General features: G+C 67.1%; 1 protein-coding gene across 3 annotated transcripts; it reads left to right on the plus strand.

Annotated features, from left to right (window-relative positions):
- Window positions 1-8,848: 8,848 nt before the first annotated feature.
- CERCAM (cerebral endothelial cell adhesion molecule) lies at window positions 8,849-17,240 on the plus strand. 3 transcript variants are annotated; one of them, XM_080562462.1, is made up of 14 exons: window positions 8,849-8,989; window positions 9,350-9,476; window positions 10,711-10,821; window positions 13,342-13,452; window positions 13,812-13,929; window positions 14,031-14,165; window positions 14,243-14,447; window positions 14,520-14,639; window positions 14,794-14,870; window positions 15,049-15,155; window positions 15,255-15,387; window positions 15,543-15,670; window positions 15,737-15,940; window positions 16,573-17,240. In XM_080562462.1, exons 4-14 carry the CDS (start codon window positions 13,379-13,381, stop codon window positions 16,808-16,810), a joined length of 1,539 nt encoding a protein of 512 aa, XP_080418588.1. In that variant the 5' UTR covers window positions 8,849-8,989; window positions 9,350-9,476; window positions 10,711-10,821; window positions 13,342-13,378; the 3' UTR covers window positions 16,811-17,240. The 3 variants fall into 3 exon arrangements, with proteins under 3 accessions (XP_080418588.1, XP_080418589.1, XP_080418587.1); XM_080562463.1 differs by lacking the exons at window positions 8,849-8,989; window positions 9,350-9,476 and adding an exon at window positions 10,488-10,630; XM_080562461.1 differs by lacking the exons at window positions 8,849-8,989; window positions 9,350-9,476; window positions 10,711-10,821 and adding an exon at window positions 11,565-11,845.
- Window positions 17,241-17,380: the final 140 nt, after the last annotated feature.

Here is a 17,380-nt window from a genome sequence, read left to right on the forward strand (position 1 = left end):
GCAGGGAAAGAGAGAGTGGCTTTTAACCCTTTCCAGCAGCGGCAGGGGGAGGCTTCTCGCTGCGCGCCCCGAGGAAGTCCTGTGAGCGCAGCGGAAGTGGCAGCGCGGGGCTCTGCTAGGACAGAGATGCCGTTCAGTTTCCAGAAGTTTCCTCGGACGGGCGAACTGGCCCACCTGCCACGGCGAGAGCAGGGGGAAGGAGGCAGAGAGGACGGCGCTGGCCCCGCAGGTCCGCAGCGCGCCGCAGTGTTCCTTCCTCGCCCCTTCCTGCGCTCCCCCTGCCCTGCTCACCTCTGTTTCCGCACAGCTCGCGGTGGTTCCCGGCCGCAGCGTTCCTGCGCGGGGCAGAGGGGCTGCCCTGTGCCGGGAGCTGCTCTCCGTGCCCCTCCGAGCTGCCCTGCACCACCTACTGCTCGCCCCGTCCTCCAGCTCCCCGCGACGCCGAGGAGGAGCCGAGGGCAGCGCGGCCCGACACCGGCAGTGCTCACGCCAGGAGCCTCTCCCGGCCCGCGCCGGTGGAGGAGTTCCTCTGCCTGACGGGGAGGGAGTGCCAACGAGTAATTCCCCCGGCTGACTTCTCCGGCGACTCCTCTGTCACGCTCACCCCGCCATAACCTGCGTAACTACGAGCACCATGAGCTACGACGCTGCCGCAGCTGAGAGACCTTAACCTGAGAGCACGGCACCGCTCGCGGAGCGACATTCAGCCCTTCCCGAACCCGGCCGCGGCAGCTCCGGTCCAGCTCGTGCCATTTGTGAATGACGCGGACGGGCCAAAGGCTCCTCTCTGCCCTGGCTCTGCTGGGCCAGGGGAGCAGGAGGGGGCTTCCAGGGGACGGTAGGACTGCCTGGAAAACAGCGAACCTGCGTGGCTTGAAAACGGCCTTAAACCTGCTTGGGAAAAGGCGTTTTTTTCTGCTGCCTGCCCTGCATCTCACCACGGTTTTGCCTCAGGCTGGGCTTTTCCGTGCTCATCCCCCCGAGCTGTTTGTTCCCGGCAGGATGAGTGCCTTCGCTGGGGAGGGCTAGCCCTCGCTAGCGCAGGTGGGCCCTGTGCTCAGCTCCTGCTGTAGTAAAAGCTGCCAATCACTGCTAGAAAAGCTGGGAACGGGGAGGTGAGGGATGCCGGGCAAGGGGAGGGGGGGAGAGGGGCCCAGCAAAACCCCGTAACAAAAACTTTCTGAAATAAAAACCCTTTTAAAACACTCTCTGCCTCCAGCTTTGTCCTACGCAGGCTCTGGGTGAGATTTTGCTCGGCTCTTGCAATGCTTCCCTCCTCCTCCCGGGTTTCCTTGGCAGCCCCGGCGGTGCCGCCAGGCTCGCGGAGTCACAACGCCTCCCTTCGCCGCCGCTTCTCGGCCCCGGCCCGGTTGCGGCGGTGAGATCCCGGCCCCTCCTGTCCCGCTGCCGCCGGGAGCCCCGGGGCCGAGCCGTGCCGAGCCGAGCCGGGCGGGCTGCCGGCCTCCGCCGGGCGGCGGGGAGGCTTCGGGGCTCCGTGCGGCCGGGGCCAGCCGGGGGCTGCGGCCGCTTCCTCCCGCGGGAGGAGGAGGAGGAGGAGGAGGAGGAAGAGGAGCAGGAGGAGGAGGAAGAAGAGGAGCAGGAGGAGGAGGAGGAGGGGAAGGGGATCCCGGCCGGTGGGAGCTGCGGCCGGGGCCGTGCACCCGGAGCCCCTGCGGGGAGGCCGCCTCCCTCCGTGCCCGGTGCGCTGCGCATCCCCGCCGTGTGCCCCGGGGCCGGGCGGCCGCGGAAAGAAATGAAATGAAAACGCGATTAAAAAAAAAATAAATAAAAACATAGAGGGAGAGCCACATCTGCCTCGGGGGGATAAAGCGGCACGGCGCCGCAGGGCCGGGGAGCGCGGCCACAGCCTCCCGCAGCGCTCGGCTCCGTCCCCGCCGGAGAAATCGGTCCCGGAGAAACCCCGCAGCCGGAGCCCTCCCGGCTCGGCCCCGGCCCCGGTCCCGGTGCCGATCCCGGTCCCGGTGCCGGTCCCGGTCCCTCTCGGTCGGGGCTGCGGAGCGGCGGCGGCCCCGGCCGGGAGCCCGGCCCGGCGGCTTTTGGCGCAGCAGGACGGAAGCAGCGGGCAGAGCTGGGGGTGAGGGGTGGCCACTGGCGTTTATTTGGGTTCCTCGAAATCCTTCCCGCGGCTCCCCCGGGCCGCGGCCGGCAAAATCGGTACCTTGCCGAGCCGCCGGTGCGGGGAGAAGGGTCCCGGTCCTCCGCCTCGTCCTCGGCCCGGCCGCCGAAGTTGAAATCTCTGCTACAGATGTCCAGACACAATTCTTGGTTCGTACGGCTCCATCGCACAAGAATTGCGTTTGGACAATCAGGAGCAGAGATTCCCGTCCCGGGCTCGCAGCGTCTTCCGGGGAGCCGCCTGGAGCCTGGAAAAGAAGCACACGGGGGCCCGGAGCCGCCGCCAGCCCCGGTGCCCGGTGCCCGGTGCTCGGTGCCCGGTTCCTGGCCCTGCCGGAGCCGCTCCTGCGGCCCCAACAAGTTTCCAGCGCAGCCGCGGCGCCTCGCATCCCGATTTCGATTTAATCTCACCGCCACGGGTTTAATTTTAACAACTCGTTTCTTACCCCTCTTTAAAAAAAAAAAAATAAAAATATTTCAGCCCTTAAAAAAATTAAACCAAGCTCAAGCGAAAAAAAAAAATAAAGGAAAAAGAAAAAAGGAGGAAAAAAAAAAAAAAGCCCGAAAACGAAAAGCGGCGACTCATCCCTGCCGGAGCAGCCCCGCTGGAGCCGGGGCTCGGTGCACCGGGGCCGGCAGCCGCCGGCGGGGCTGGGTGCCCGGGGCAGCCCGGGGGGCTCGGGGGGGCGCCGGCTGCGGGCACAGCCCCCGGCCCCGCGCCGCAGCGGAGCATTGACCGCTCCCAGCCGCATCGCCCTCCAAATCCGGCCACTTGGAAAATCGCCGAGATTCACAAACGCGCAAGTGGAGGAGGAAAATAAAAATTAAAAAATAAAATATATATATATATAAAATCAGAAAAAGGGTGATAAAAAAAAAAAAATCGAACCCCCCCGAGCTGCTCCCTCCCCCGGCCCCTTCTCACCGAGCGGCTCCCGCGAAGTTGGGACCGATCCCCCCCCCCCCATCCAAGCGGGGGAGAGCCCGGCCCGCTGCCGCCGCTTTGCCCCCAGCCGGCGGCCGTCGGTCGGGCGGCGGGGGCCGGGCGGCCGCCCCCGGGGAGGGCTGCGGGAGGCCGGCTCCCGGTCCCCCCGCGGCTCCGGAGCGGGGCTCCGAGTTTCCACGGGGCTCGGAAAGTGCGTCCCGCGGGGGCGGAGCGGGGCCGCGGTGCTGGGCTCCGCTGCACCTGCTGCCGGCGCCTCCCCCGGCCGAGCCGCGCCGAGCCGAGCCGGGCCGAGCCGCGGCGAGCCGAGCCGTGCCGTGCCGTGCCGAGCCGTGCCGAGCCCCGCCGGCTCTGCCCCTCGTCCTCCACGTTGTATCCACCCGGGAGGGTCCCAAATCCGCCCGGGAGGGATGCGCACGCCGGGGCTCTGCGGGCTGCGCCGGGGCCGGGCAGGGCTTTTAGTTGAACGGCACAACAATAAATGTGTTGCAGAGCCGGCGAGAAAAGAATGGGGATGACCTTCAATTGGTACTGGATTTGAATAACACCACGGGGTGATAAATGCCCATTGTGTTTTAGGAGTAATGAATCTCCACTGTCTCTATAGCACAGAAACAGCAGCTGCAACCTGGAGCCAGCCATCTCTTAAAGACACAGCTCCCACGCGGCAGCCCCCGGCCCGGCCCGGCTCGGCTCGGCTCGGCCCGGCCCGGTGCCCCCGGGCTGCCCGGTCCCGGCTCGGGGGGTCCCCGGGGTGCGCCCCGCTCGGGTCCCCCCAGCCCGGCCCCGGCAGCAGCCGAGGTTCGCCCCGCCGGGGGCTGGGGTCCCCCCGCTCAGCCCCCCCCGGCAGTGGCCGTGCACCCCCCTTTGCCCCCCCCCCTCGGGGTGTTTTCTGCCCGAGTTTTGGGGTCCCCCCCCCCCGGTCCTGCTGCTCCGGGACGAGGGGGGGGGGCACCGCTCGGGTCCCCCGGTGTGGGGTCACCTGCACCCCACGCCGCCCCCCCCCCGGCGCTGGGGATAAATAATGCTCATTGTTGTCCCCTGATGAATATTACTGACTCGCCAGGCCGGCAGCTGCTGGAGCCGGCCGGGGAAGCGGGGGCATCGCCTGCTCCCCCCAGCCCGGGGGACCCCAACCCCAAAGCCCCCAGCCCCGACTCGCCCGGGGTCCCCGCGCCGCTGCGGGGTCCCTGCAGCCACGGGAAGGGCGCGGGGCTGGGCCCTGCCTTGGCCCCCTCGCAGCCCACCAGGGAGCTGGGGGGCCCTGGGCAGAGCCATGGGGGGCTTGGGGAGGGGGCTGGGGGGTCCCTGGGGGGGGGTCGCTGCCCCTCCTCGCCTCCCCGCATCTCCTTGTAAAGGCCCCAGCCACGTGGGGAGAGGGAAAGGTTTGGGCTGGGAGAGGAGATCCCACAGCCCTGGGGATGCTCGGAGCAGCCCTACAGAGGTGCTGGGTGGCCCTGTCCCTGTCCCTGTCCCCAGCCATTATCTCTGTGCCAGGCCTGGGCAGGGGACAGCTGGCAATGGGTGAGGCCTGAGCACCCCGGGGCACCCACCCTGGGGGTGTCCCCAAAGCAGGGAGGAGGCACGGAGGTGGCACAGGGCATGGGGACCCTCGTGTCCCCGCCAGCCCCTGCCCTGCACCGTGGCCAGGTGGCAGGAGGGATTTGGGGACATGGCCCCCACCGCAGCCACGCGCCTCCCTGGCAGCGCCGTTGGTGCTAAACCCGCTCCTAGGAGTGTGAAAATCAAAAGAAATCGAGCGCGTAAAAAAAAAAAAAAAAAAAGAAAAAAAAAAAGAGCATCATCCGAAGGCCCCGAGCTGGTTGGGAGCCACCGGCGGGGACCTGCCGGGTCTTTGGGGTCTTTGGGGACCCTCAGCGGGTGCTGGGCCCACGGGGAAGCCCCCGGAGCTGCTCCTGGGCGCTGGGCATTGTTTCAGCCCCTGGACCTGGCGGCCTTTTAACTCGCTTTAATTCCCAACGCACCCCCCCACCTTTTCTCTCTTTTTTTTTTTTAAGTCTCTTTCCCAAATCTCGGCCGAGTTAATGAAGTTATGTGATCCTATAAATGTTAATTGTCTAAACTTCTTCTCTTCTCTCCCTTTTTTTTTTTTTTATCTCTCCCCTCCTTGCTGCTTTCTGCTCCACTTGTAATAAAGAAAATATCTTGGCTGGTCTTAGCCAGTTGCTTGGCAACCTCAATTGAAAAAAAGAGAACAGAATGTAACCAATCCAAAGACAACCGAAAGATTTTGGTGACATGTGACCCCTCCGAAAAGGGCAGCCTTAAACTGTCCCTTCTGTCCTTTGCTCCTGACCATTAGGGTACCTCTCCCTCCCCCCCGGTTCCTTACACCAATAAATATGGATTAGTGAAATACTTTTTCCCACACTGATGAAAAGCCGGGATTGATCTTTCCACCTCCTTTATGTACCAACCTGACAAGTTTCTAAACAAAATTAACAGGGAAGAGGCACAAGGAGCGATCCCGGGCTGGGCGGCCGGGGCCGGCTCCTGCCCCACGGCCCCACGAGGGGGGACCCGGCTCCCCAACGGGGCGCTGGCGCCGGCCGGGCAGGGCCCCTGAACCTGCCTGAAACGTCCCCCCGCGTGCACAGGGTGCCCCGTGCAGCACCAGCGGGTCGGGAACCGAAATATATTTCAGCCCCAAGTGGGAAAAATCAACCCTCAGCCTGGCCCGCCGCTCCCTCCTCGCCTGTGTGGCTTGGGGAGGAATTTCGCTGAACGTCGCCGTAGAGCCCGAGCGCTCGCGGGCCGCAGGGGAAGGCGTCTGCAAATTAAATTTCATCCTGGGAAAAAAAAAAAAAAAGCACAAAACCACCACCCTGATGTCATTGGCTTTCGGGTGCATCCTGTGGCAGGGCCCATGGATTCCACCTGCACCGGCCTCCCCACTCTGCCTCGGCGCGGTGGCGAGCCTCCCGCGGCACGAGCCTCCCCGCCGCCCGCCCGCCGCCTGCCCCCGGCTCCCCTCGGGAGAGCGGGTGAGATGCCAAGTGTTCCCGGGCTCCCCGAGCGGCGAAAGCCTCTTTCGCCAGCAGTCCCCCTCTTCCTAAAAAGCATCACCTTGCCAGCTCCCTTCCTCCCGCGGGCTGCCAGGAAAAAAAAAATTAGGGCAAGGACAGCGAGCGAGGAAAGCCAATGAACTTGGTTCCAGCTTTTGCTTCGGAAGAGCCGTCCAGCACCGGGAGAAAAATATTTCTCCTGTTTAAAAAAAAAAAAAAAACCAACAACCCTCTCAGTGCAGCCTCAGAGCCCTTCGGCACTGGGAAGCTGTCCGGAGACGTGGGCTGAGCTCTGCGGCAGAGGACACCGTAAGTCGGGCTCCTTCTCAAGCAGTTTCGAGGCTTTTTTTGGGGGGGGGGTTTGCCATGGTTTGGGGCTGAGCTGCCAGGGCTGGTGGAGGAGGGGTTGGATGGGGTGTGGGGGGGCCCTGACCTGGTGCCGGGGAGGGCTGCGAGGTGCTGGTGGTGGCGGGCGGTGCTGGGTGCCGGCTGCTCCGCGCACCCCGGGGTGCACAAAGCCCCCTTTGAGCGGTGCACAGAGCGGCCGCTCATCCCGCACCGTCCCTCATCCCCGGAGCTGTCCCCAGCAGAGCCAAGTGGGAACTCGGCCCGTCTGACCCGCAGGGTGGGGGGAGCTCGGGATTTTGGGGCTTGCACCCCCAGGAAGGGGACGGCTGCTCAGCCATCACCCCCGGGTGCCCCCGAGTGGGGATTTCTCGCTGGGGAGGCCACTGGCTGTCCTCGTGCTGCCGCATGGACAAAAACAGGGCCTGGCCACCCCACGCTCCCTCCTGCCCCGTGACGGTGACACCCGCGAAGGCACCAGCCCCTGGTCCCTGGGGTGGCCGCGGGGTTGGGGTGGGGAGGCTGGTGGCACCTGGTGGCACCCGGCGGGCCCCGCTGGCCGCCCGCCCCGCGGCGAGGCCGGCTCCCCAGGCACAATGCCGCGGCCCCGCTCCTGAGCCGGGAGCTGAAGCCCCTTTCCCAGCGCCGAGCGCCTTTGTCTCGCCTTTGTGATGGAAAGAGTCCCTCCTAAATCAATGCCATGACACCGGTATTGTCTCCTCGCTAGGAGTTTTTAAACTTTTCCCCCCCGAGGTCAGGAATGTGGCCGGTTTCTATTGGGACGGAGGAGCACGGGTGGGTGGGGGGCTGCGGGGTCACGCTGGCTCCGCGGGTCAGCCGAAAACAAAACCTTTTGAAATACCTACTCTCCATCACTGCCAACATTGTCCCCTGCCAGCAGGGGCCTGGCACGGCCCTTCAATGCCTCCAGCCCGGCCGCTGTCCACCCCAGCGGTCAGCATCTGGGAACGGACAGAAGGGCATTGTGCGGGGACAGCTTTGTTTTCGGTCACAGCTGCCCGGGCTGGGACGGGGCCCGACCCAAAGTCCTGGTGGGTGGGAGAGGAGGGAGGGGACGGAGGGGACGGCAGCGCACGGGTCAGCGCGTCGTGGGGGGACCCGTCCCGTCGGTGCCAGCCGGGGCACCCCAATGTCCCTCCGAGAGGGCGCAGCAGGGGACGGAGCAGCGCGCCCTGCCGGGGTGCCCCGGGGTGCTGGCACGGCCGCATCCTGCCCAGTGGGGCCGGGACAGCCTGGGGTCGGGGCTGGGAACCAGGAGATGCGCTGGTGGCATCCTCCCAGCTCCCAGCCTCAGTCCCCCCTTGCTCAGAGGTGTCCCAGTGCCCCTGCTGGGTCCCCTTCGGGAGGATGCTGGCCTGGCACCGCTGATGGGGGCCAGCCTGAGCGGTGCTGTTTTGGGGCTGAGCACCCAGTGCCACCCATGGGGTTGGAGCCTGGTTGCTGGGAGGCTGCAGCACGGCCGTGCCCATGGAGCAGAGCATCCCTGAGCCCAGCAAGGGGCAACGGGGCCCTGGGCGAGGCTTCCCCTCCCCACTGCTTGCAGCCCCCAAAAGCACCCCCAGCACCTCCCAGCCGGCAAGGGGTGGCATCCAGGGGCTCAGCGGTGATTTTCTGCCCCATCCCCAGTAAAAATCCCCCCGGATCCTCCATCCAGCACGGGGATGCTGCCCCAGGTGGCCGGAGCAGCCTCCCTCTCCTCTCACGGGGCATTCCTTGGGTGGCCCCAAATCCCCCGGGGTTTTTCCAGGAGGGACACGGGAGGATTTTGAGGCGCTGGGCTTGTTTGTGGTATTTTTGCCTGCTCCGGGGGAGCGGCCTGGTGGGGAGGAAATCCGAGCGGCGCCCGGCGATGGGTTTAGCAGAGAGCTGGGAGCGGAGCCCGGCTGCGGGGCCAGCCCCGGCCTCCTGATGCAGCGAGCAGCTGGAGGGCGGCGAGAAGAGCTGGCACAGCACCGCGGTGCTGCGGGGCGGGCGGGCACGGGGCAAGGGGAGCCGGGCCCGATCCCTGCCTCAGTTTCCCCAGCTGGGGCTGCAGGGCTGAGCGGGCCAGGGCAGTGGGTTTTTAGGGGATGGAGTCACTCGGGCAGTGGCACGGCGAGGGAGGGGGCCCCGAGGCTGCGCTGGTGGCCGGGGCACCCGGGGACACCGCGGAGCGGGGCCACAGGGGGAGTTCTTCCTAAGAAATAAGTTTTTAAAGGGATTGTTGGAGGCTGGGGGACTTCTACTAACCCCCTGGCCACACAGACACGCATTATTTCTGGATATATATAGATATTTATTAATTTCCTGCAACCAAATCCGAGCCTTTTAAACCAGGAGAACGTGACGTTTGAGGAACCTGGAACTTCTCAAAGGCTTTACTGAAAAACGTCGAAAATGTCAAGGAAGGGGTGGAGACAGGAGGCTGGAGATGGCCAAAAACCTCAGCCCTGGGTCCAAAAGCAACTTTTCCCTGTGAAAAAAAAAAAAAGAAAAGAAAGAAAACACACTGACAGAAACTTCATTGCGCAGGAAGGAGGTGAGGGGGCTCAGCACCCATCCTGGGGGGTCCTGGGGCCCAGCACCGGCAGCAGCTGGAGCAGGGGGGGTCCAGGGTCTGGGGGTCCAGGGCTGGGGCAAGGGGGTGCAGGGCTTGATCGGCAGCCAGGTGGGGGATTTGGGCAGGTGGAGGAGGCGCTGGGCTGGCCCCGGTCCCGCTCTGGTTGCAGGACCCAGCTGCACCGAATCAGCCCGGCTGGGGGAGTGGGGAAAAAAAAAATAAAAGAGATCTTACAGGCCTAACCGGGTAAAATCGGGACTTTAATAATGACCAGGCATGATGGGAAGGGGCTTTTTGGGGCAGGATGCTTTTGGGTCTGATGTTGGCTCTGTGTTGCAGGTACTGCCACTGGTGCACAGGGCCCCCTGGGGACCTGCCGCCCCCCTGTGCCACCCCTGATGGAGGTGCTGAGACGCAGCGAGCCGGGTGGGCTGGCACCCTGAGCAGCCTGCAGGCACAACGGCAGGTAGCCTCCGCTTCCCCCTTCTCCCCATGCTCCTTCACGGCTTTCTTTTCTTTTTTATTTTTTTTTTCTTTTTCACTGCTTAGCACAAACTGTAAGGTGTCATCAGCGCCTCGGGGCTCTGAGGGTGATGTCGTTTAAGGTGCACGAACAGCAGTGACCCCAAGCGATGCAGGGTGTGCTGCTCCTGTGCCAGTCCCGTCCCATCTCTGCTAGCCGGGTGCTCCTTGCCGCACCGCTCCGTGCCTCAGTTTCCCCAGGTCAGGGCGCAGCACCAGTACCCCCTTCCTCTGCTCGCCGAGGGGACAGCAGGGGCCGAGCACACGGGGTATTTTGTGGGTTAACCGCTGCCAGCACCCGGCCTTTCAGGGAACCAGGGCTCCCCACAGCCTGTTTGCTGCTGGAGCTGCGATCCGTCTGTCCCTGCAGGATGCTGAGGGCAGGGCAGGGCTGTCTGCGACCCCTGGGGGGTGCAGGAGTAAAGGGATGTAGGGATGTGGGGGTGAAGGGGTGCAGGAATACAGGGATCCAGGGATGTAGGGGTGGAGGGGTGCAGGAGTAAAGGGGTACAGGGATGTGGGCGTGGAAGGATGTAGGGGTGGAAGGGCGCAGGAGTAAAGGCATGTAGGGATGGAGGCACGCAGGGATGCAGGAGTAGAGGGATGCAGGAATAAATGGATCCAGGGGTGCAGGAGTAAGGGGGTGCAGGAGTAAGGGGGTGCAGGGATGTCAGGATGCAGGCGCGTGAGGCTGCAGGGCCCCAAGGACGCAGGGCTGTGGGGGCGAGAGGCTGCAGGACAGCAGCGGTGCGGGGCCGCAGGCGTTCAGGGCTGCGGGGCCTCAGGCTGCGGGCTCGACCCCCCGTCCCCCCCCCCCCCCCCCCCCCAACCCTCCCCCGGTCCCCGCGGCCCCCCCCCGGCCGGGGCTGTCCCGGTGCCGCCCCGCGGGGCCGGGAGGTGGCAGCAGCGGCCGCGGGCTGGAGCCGGGTGCCGGCGGCTGCCGGGGCCTCATCCTGCCCGGGACCCCGCTGCGGGGAGCACCCCGCTGTGCGGCGGGGATTTGGGGGTCCCGCAGCCCCCCCGCGTCGCTGCGAAGCGCCCGGGGGGCTCCGTGAGCGACCCCGTCCCCAAAATGCTTGCCTGAGCTGGGGTGTAAAGGCGGGTTTGCTCCCCCGCCGCCCGTTGTGGGGTGCCCCCAGTGCCTCCCCGGCTCATTTTCTCCCCTGTCCTTGTTGCAGGTGCCGTGGGACAGCTTCGCCCTCCCGGCCGCGTTTCGGAGGTGCCAGGAGCCGAGCGGGACGGAGGAGCAGGGAGCGGACGCCCGGCGGGGCTGCGGGGTGGGCCTGCAGGTTTGGCAACGCGCCCCCGGCCCCCTCCCGGCACTGGGGGCACTGGGAGCACTGGGGGCACCGTGCCGAGGGGTGCCCAGCACCGCTGGGGTGGCTGCTTTCCCCCCGGGGCACGGCCTCCCCCCCGGCCGCGCTCGCTGCGGGTACCGGGCGGTGTTTATGGGGCCGGTGGTTGGTTATAGGGAATTTTTGGCCAAACGTCCCAAAGTCCAGCAGCTCGGACACGTTGCAAAGGCCCCAGGGCGAGGCCTGGGGGGGCTCGGTGGGACCAAACACCCCGGCCACGCATGGGCAAGGGGTGGCCGAGCCCCACTAGCCACTAGCCACGGACCCCCTGCGGCCACCAGCCCCTCGCCCCCTGCCCACTGCAGCGGGACCCGAGGGGGGGGGGGGCACGGGGGGGGGGTGCGAAGGGGCACGGGGGGGGTGCGAAGGGGCACAGGGGGGTGCAAAGGGGCACAGGGGGGTGCAAAGGGGCACGGGGGGGCTGTGAAGGGGCACGGGGGGCACCTCCTGGGGGCTGCCATCCCGTGTCTGGCTCTCACCCCACCGGGGGGCTTTGGGGGGGGGCGGGGGCTTTTTGATGCCGGCTTTTATTTAACCACGATAGATAACAAAGCCCCCCCCCCGGGTGGCGGAGAGCTCCTGGCCGCCCCCTTGGCCCTGTAGCCCCCTTCCTCCTCCTCCTCCTCCTCCTGCTCCGGGCCGTGGGGGGGGGGGGTCCGTGCAGGGGCCGGGCCGGGGGCGGGGGGTGCGCGGAGCTCGGCGGGTCCCAGCCCGGGCGCGGAGCCCGCCCCTTCCCCGCCCGCCGCCGCCGCTCCGCCATGGGGCTGCTGCGAGCCCTGCTCCTGCTCCTGGCCACCGGCACCTCCACCGGGACCGGCACCGGCACCGGGCCCCCCCCGGACCCCTCGCCCCCCCGGGTGGTGCTCGCCCTGCTGGCCCGCAACGCGCAGCACTCGCTGCCGCACTGCCTGGGCGCCCTGGAGCGCCTGGATTTCCCCGCGGGGAGCATCGCGCTGTGGTGAGGGGGGGGGCGCCGGGACCCCCCCCGGGGAGTTTGGGGTCTGGGGGGAAAGGGGGGGGGTTGGGGGGAGCGGGGGGTTTGGGGGAAAGGGGGGGTGATGGGTGCGGGGGGGTCTCCGGGGAGGTGGAGGTGGGTGGGAAGGGGGGGGTCTGGGGGAGTAAAGGGGGAATGGGGGGGCTCTAGGGGATTGGGGGGGCTCTGGGGGATGTGGGGGTGCAGGGGGGGGAATGGGGTGCAGGGGGAATGGGGGGTGAGTGGGGAGAATGGGAGCCGTGGGGGGGATAAGGGACAGGGTAACGGGATCCTGGAGGAGTGGGAGCCCCTGGGGGGCAGAGATTTGGGGATGGGAACCTGGGGAGTGACCCCCCCCCCGTTTGTGGCATGCAGCAGGGACCCCGGTGGTAACCAGAGGGGCTGGGGCTGTGCGGGGGGCTCTGCCCCGGCTGGGGGACCCAGCGGGCAGGGGCTGGGGGGGGGGGGGGGGCACAGCCCGCAGCGAGGGGCAGAGACCCCCATTGCCCCCCTCCCGGAGCCGTGGGGCTGCCGAGGGAGGGGCACCCTGGGCTTGGGTGGGACGCTCCACATCACCAGGGACAGACGCTGCCTCCCCCTCCCCACTGAGCCTGTCCCTGACCCCCCCACCCCATACACAACCCCCCCCAAACCCCTTTTACCGTGCCTGTGGGGTGGGAGAGGAGCCCCCTGTCCTGTCCCGTCCCTTCCCTTCCCCGCTCTGTCGCAGCCGCCGCTTGCCCGAGCTCGCTGGAAACTTTCCCCCAGCTGCTTTTATGGGCGACGAGGCAGGGGCTGGCCAGGGAGGGGTTATGGGGGGGGGGAGGCTGTGCTGGGGGGGAGCTGGGGGGCTCTCGCCTTCGCTCTGCCACCCCCTGGAGCCTCCCCGGACCCGATGTCTCTGGCAGGCACGACTGGAGCCGTGCGGGGGCCAGGCCCTGCCTTCCCCCCATGTCCCCGGGGTCCCTGCGGTGCCAGGGCCTGGGGGGCAGCTCGGGGTCTCTGCAGGGGGGCGAGGAGCATGGGGGTGGCACCGGTGCGATGCGGGGCTCAGCCCCATCCCAGCGGGTTCCCCCCGGGCATCGTTGTGGGGACGGGGTCTGTGCGTGGCGAGGGGCAAGCTTTGGGGAGGGCGTGCTGCCGGAGCCGTGGGGCGCAGCGGGGTGCAGAGGGGAAGGAGCCGATGCCACGGGGCCAGGAAAGGCAAAGCTGGTGTCGGGCTGCAAGAGCGGGGTCTGAGGGCAAGCGAGAGCCGTGGGACAGCCCGTGCTGGCGGGGCAGCGTCAGGGAAGAAATTACCCGTTTGCCTTCCTCCTGCAAGCGCAGCTTTGGTTCCTTCAAATTACACGGTGCCTCTCCAAGCGAGCCCCGCTCCCCTCCTTCGCTGCCCCAGCCTCGCGGGGCTGGCAGTATTTATGGCTGGCAGTATTTATAGTGCAGGGAGGGTTTTTTCCCCGCGGGACTGACGTCCCCCCCTCCAGGTGCGCGACGGACCACAACTCAGACAACACGACGGCGATGCTGCGTGAGTGGCTGGCGGCGGCGGGCAAGGATTATCACTCGGTGGTGTGGAAGGAGGAGGAGGGGCCCAGGTGAGGCTGGGAGGCACGGGGCCAGGCTGCGAGAGACCCCGCAGCCTCTCCCCGGGACTTGAACCTCCCCCATTTCCTTCCACCTCCCTTGGATGCGGGGTGCTGGCAGAGCCCTGTGCGGAGGGTGCTCCGTCGTCCTCCCCGGCCGGGTTCGGGGCAGCTCCGAGCGGCGGCACAGCCCTGTCCCGTGCTTGTGGGGCTCCACGGCCCCGCCATCCCCACGGGGCTCCTGCCGCAGACCCGGGGCGGCTGCCAGGAGCAGCCGTGGGCTGACTCAGCCGGCCGGCACGCGGAGCCTGCACCGAGTTTGTGCGTTCCCAGCCGGCGCCGTTAACCCCCGCCTTCCTCCCCCCGCACAGCGCCTACCCCGACGAGCTCGGCCCCAAGCACTGGAGCGACAAACGCTACGAAAACGTCATGAGGCTCAAGCAGGAGGCTCTGAGCTACGCGCGGGAGCAGCGGGCGCATTACATCCTGGTAGGGCAGGAGGAGCGCGGGGGGCACCCCGCCGACGGGGTGTGGGAGTCGTGGCCGAGCGGGCGTCCCCGCGCCTCCAGGCCCTGCGCTGTGCCCCGTAGTTCGTGGACACGGACAGCATCCTGACCAACAACCAGACCCTCAAGTTCCTCATCGCGCAGAACAAGTCGGTGGTGGCCCCCATGCTGGACTCGCAGACCTTCTACTCCAACTTCTGGTGCGGGATAACGCCCCAGGTACGCCCCCAAAACCCCCGGGGGGCTGCCCCGCTGCGCGCCCTGCGCCCCGTCGCCGTCACCGCGCTGTGCCGCAGGGCTACTACCGCCGGACGGCCGACTACTTCCCCACCAAGAACCGGCAGCGCCGGGGCTGTTTCGCCGTGCCCATGGTGTACGCCACCTTCCTGATCGACCTGCGGAAGGAGGAGACGTCGCGGCTGGCCTTCTACCCACCTCACCCCAACTACACCTGGGCCTTCGACGATATCATCGTCTTTGCCTACTCCTGCCAGGAGGCCGGTGAGGGATTGGGGAGGGTGAGGGGGGGCCGGGGGCCGGGCTCTGTGGTGTTCACCCTCCCCGGTCCCGCAGGCGCCGAGGTCCACGTGTGCAACCAGCAGCGTTTCGGCTACATCAACGTCCCGGTGAAGGCCCACCAGACGCTGGAAGACGAGCGCGTCAACTTTGTGCATCTCACGCTGGAGGCCATGGGTGAGCGCTGTGGGGGGGGGGGGTCCCGAGGGTGGCCCCTGCACCTGGCTCAGGGTGAGGGGTCCTGGTGCTGTCCCCATGGTGGGGCAGTTGGCCCTGGGTCCCTGCCAGAGGGGTCCGGGCTCCATCAAAAAGATTTCCCATCTCTTGGCAGTGGATGGCCCCCCCATGCAGCGCTCCATGCACATTTCTGTCCCCCCCAAGCCTCTCACCAAAATGGGTTTTGATGAGGTAAGTGCCCGGCAGGCCCCCCCGTGCCTCCCCTCCATCCCTCCTTCACCACATGCTGCTCCCCACCGCCACCACAGTGTTCAGCCGAGCCCCACGTCCCCTGTCCTGCAGTGGCTGGGTAAGCTGTCCCCACAGTGATGTCCCCCCCCCCCGGTGGGGCTCTCCTCTTCCTCCCCAGATCTTCCTCATCAACCTGGTGCGGCGGCCGGACCGGCGCCAGCGGATGCTGGCGTCCCTGCGAGAGCTGGAGATCGCCGCGCGGGTGGTGGACGCCGTGGACGGGAGGTGACCGTGCGGGGCCACCTCTGCCAGCCCCCCGGTGTCACCCTGGGGAGGGGGCTGCGTGGGGGGGACACCTCGGTAACGCGACCCCTCGCCTTGCAGCACCCTCAACAGCAGCGACATCAAGGTGCTGGGCGTGGACATGCTCCCGGAGTACTACGACCCCTTCTCTGGCCGCACGCTGACCAAGGGTGAAGTCGGCTGCTTCCTCAGCCATTACAGCATCTGGAAGGAGGTACGGGGCCGGGGGGGCACCAGCACGGGGCGGGGACCCTGTGTGCAGCACCGGCTCTCCGGAGTCACAGGGGAGAGGGTGAGTGGGCCCAGTATGGCCCAGTATGTCCCAGTGTGGTGCTGGGGCAGGTTTGCAGTGTTGTGCCCTCCCTGCAGATCGTGTCCCGGGGGCTGGAGCGCTCGGTGGTCTTCGAGGACGACGTGCGCTTCGAGGCCTCCTTCCCGGCACGGCTGCGGCGCCTGATGGAGGAGCTGGAGGGGGCGCAGCAGGACTGGGACCTCATGTAGGTGCCGGGGGGTGCTGGGGGGGGGGGGACACACGGGGCTGGCTCTGACCGCTCGCCCTGCAGCTACCTGGGGAGGAAGCAGGTGAACGCAGAGGACGAGGCGCCCGTGGAGGGTGTCCGAAACCTGGTGGTGGCCGGGTACTCGTACTGGACACTGGCCTACGCCATCTCCCGCCGCGGGGCGCAGAAGCTGCTGGCCGCCGAGCCCCTCTCCAAAATGCTGCCGGTGGACGAGTTCCTGCCCATCATGTACGACAAGCACCCCAAGTAAGGAGCAAGGGGGGTGCCGGGGGGGCCGTGGGGCCGTGCCGCCGCAGGAACATGTCTTTCTTCTCCGTCGTCACCGTCCCCCCCCCGTCCTCCCCCCGGTGTTGCTCATGCTGGAGGAAAACATCTGCAGCATGAGCTCATTCCCCCCCCAGCCGCCGCCTGGCCGCCGGCCGCTGGAAAATGGCCCTCTGCCAGCGCGGGGGGGCGGCGGCGGGGACGGAGCTGGGGCACGGTGCTGGCCCCGCACAGGGGTCTCGGCCCCGTCGGGGGCACCTCCCTGCCCCGCATCCCGGGCTGGGGGCAGCGGTGGGGCTGTGGCTGGAAGGGGGGGGAGGCAGCTGGGGGTCAGGGGGAGCATCGGGGGTGTCCCTGGGGAGAAGGGGTGGGAAAAGTGGAGAGCAGGACATCAAAGTGGAGGGGTGTGGGTGTGAAAGGTGGATGGTGCTCTGGATGTGGACGGGGAGTTGCGAGGAGCCCCCCTCTCACCCAGACCTCTCTGAGGACGCAGTGTCCGTGCCCGTCCCTGCTACCCGCTGTCCCTCCCCACGCGGCGGCTTCCCCAGCACGGTTTTTCCAGCCCTGCTCTCTCCACCGCTCTGTATGAGAGCCTCTCCTCCCGCTCTCCCCAGCGAGGACTACAAGCGGCACTTCGCCCCGCGGGACCTGCTGGTGTTCTCGGCTCACCCCCTCCTGGTTTATCCCACCCACTACGCCGGGGACAGCAACTGGCTGAGCGACACGGAGACCTCCACCATCTGGGACGATGACTCCAAGCAGACGGGCTGGACGGGTTCGCAGAAGACCCTGAGGGACCCGCGGGGCGGCGGCGGGGGCTACCTGCGTTCCTCCGCCCGCGATGAGCTCTGAGGTTGCTGGTGCTGGCAGCGGAGCCTCCCCGGGGGCAGCCAGACCTCCTGCCCGGCCGGCATGAAAGCATCAGGATGCTCACGGCTTGCTCCTGCCTGGACCGCTAGCAGGGATGCTCCCTGCCTTTCCCCCAAGGGATCAGGCGTCATGACTCCGTGGGGAGCATCACTGGTGCCCCAAGGTGGGATTTATTCCCAGGGCTCTCGGAGAGCCGGTGCCCAGCTGGGCAGAGGAGCTGCTGGGGACATATTTTCCTGGTTTGCCAGCACTGTTCCGAATGGTGCAAACTCCTTCTGTTTTTTTGGACATCTCATGTGGATTTGCAGGTGCAGGAGGAAAGGGGAAGGCCTCCTGCCACCCACCAGGCCCGTCCCTCACCTGTGCCGCGTCTGGGCTGAAGCCCAGGAAGGATTAAACCAGACTGTTTGGAGCTGACGTGCCCAGGTGCTGGCTGTGCTGGGTAGCACTGCCCCGCATCACATCCCGGAGCCTTCCCTGCCTGTGCTTTGGGGTGATTGCTTTGGAAACAAAAGCTCTAAAGGGGAAGCAGGGGGGAAAGTGGGGTGAGAG

The sequence above is a fragment of the Anser brachyrhynchus genome, assembly GCF_964034855.1.
Source record: "Anser brachyrhynchus genome assembly, chromosome: 19".
Lineage (NCBI taxonomy): Eukaryota > Metazoa > Chordata > Aves > Anseriformes > Anatidae > Anser > Anser brachyrhynchus.

Coding starts and splice junctions, on each gene's coding strand:
- CERCAM (XM_080562461.1), top strand. CDS start 11,646: ATGGGGCTGCTGCGAGCCCTGCTCCTGCTCCTGGCCACCGGCACCTCC. Junction 13,930..14,030: donor AGCGGGCGCATTACATCCTG/GTAGGGCAGGAG, acceptor TGTGCCCCGTAG/TTCGTGGACACGGACAGCAT. Junction 14,871..15,048: donor CCAAAATGGGTTTTGATGAG/GTAAGTGCCCGG, acceptor CTTCCTCCCCAG/ATCTTCCTCATCAACCTGGT.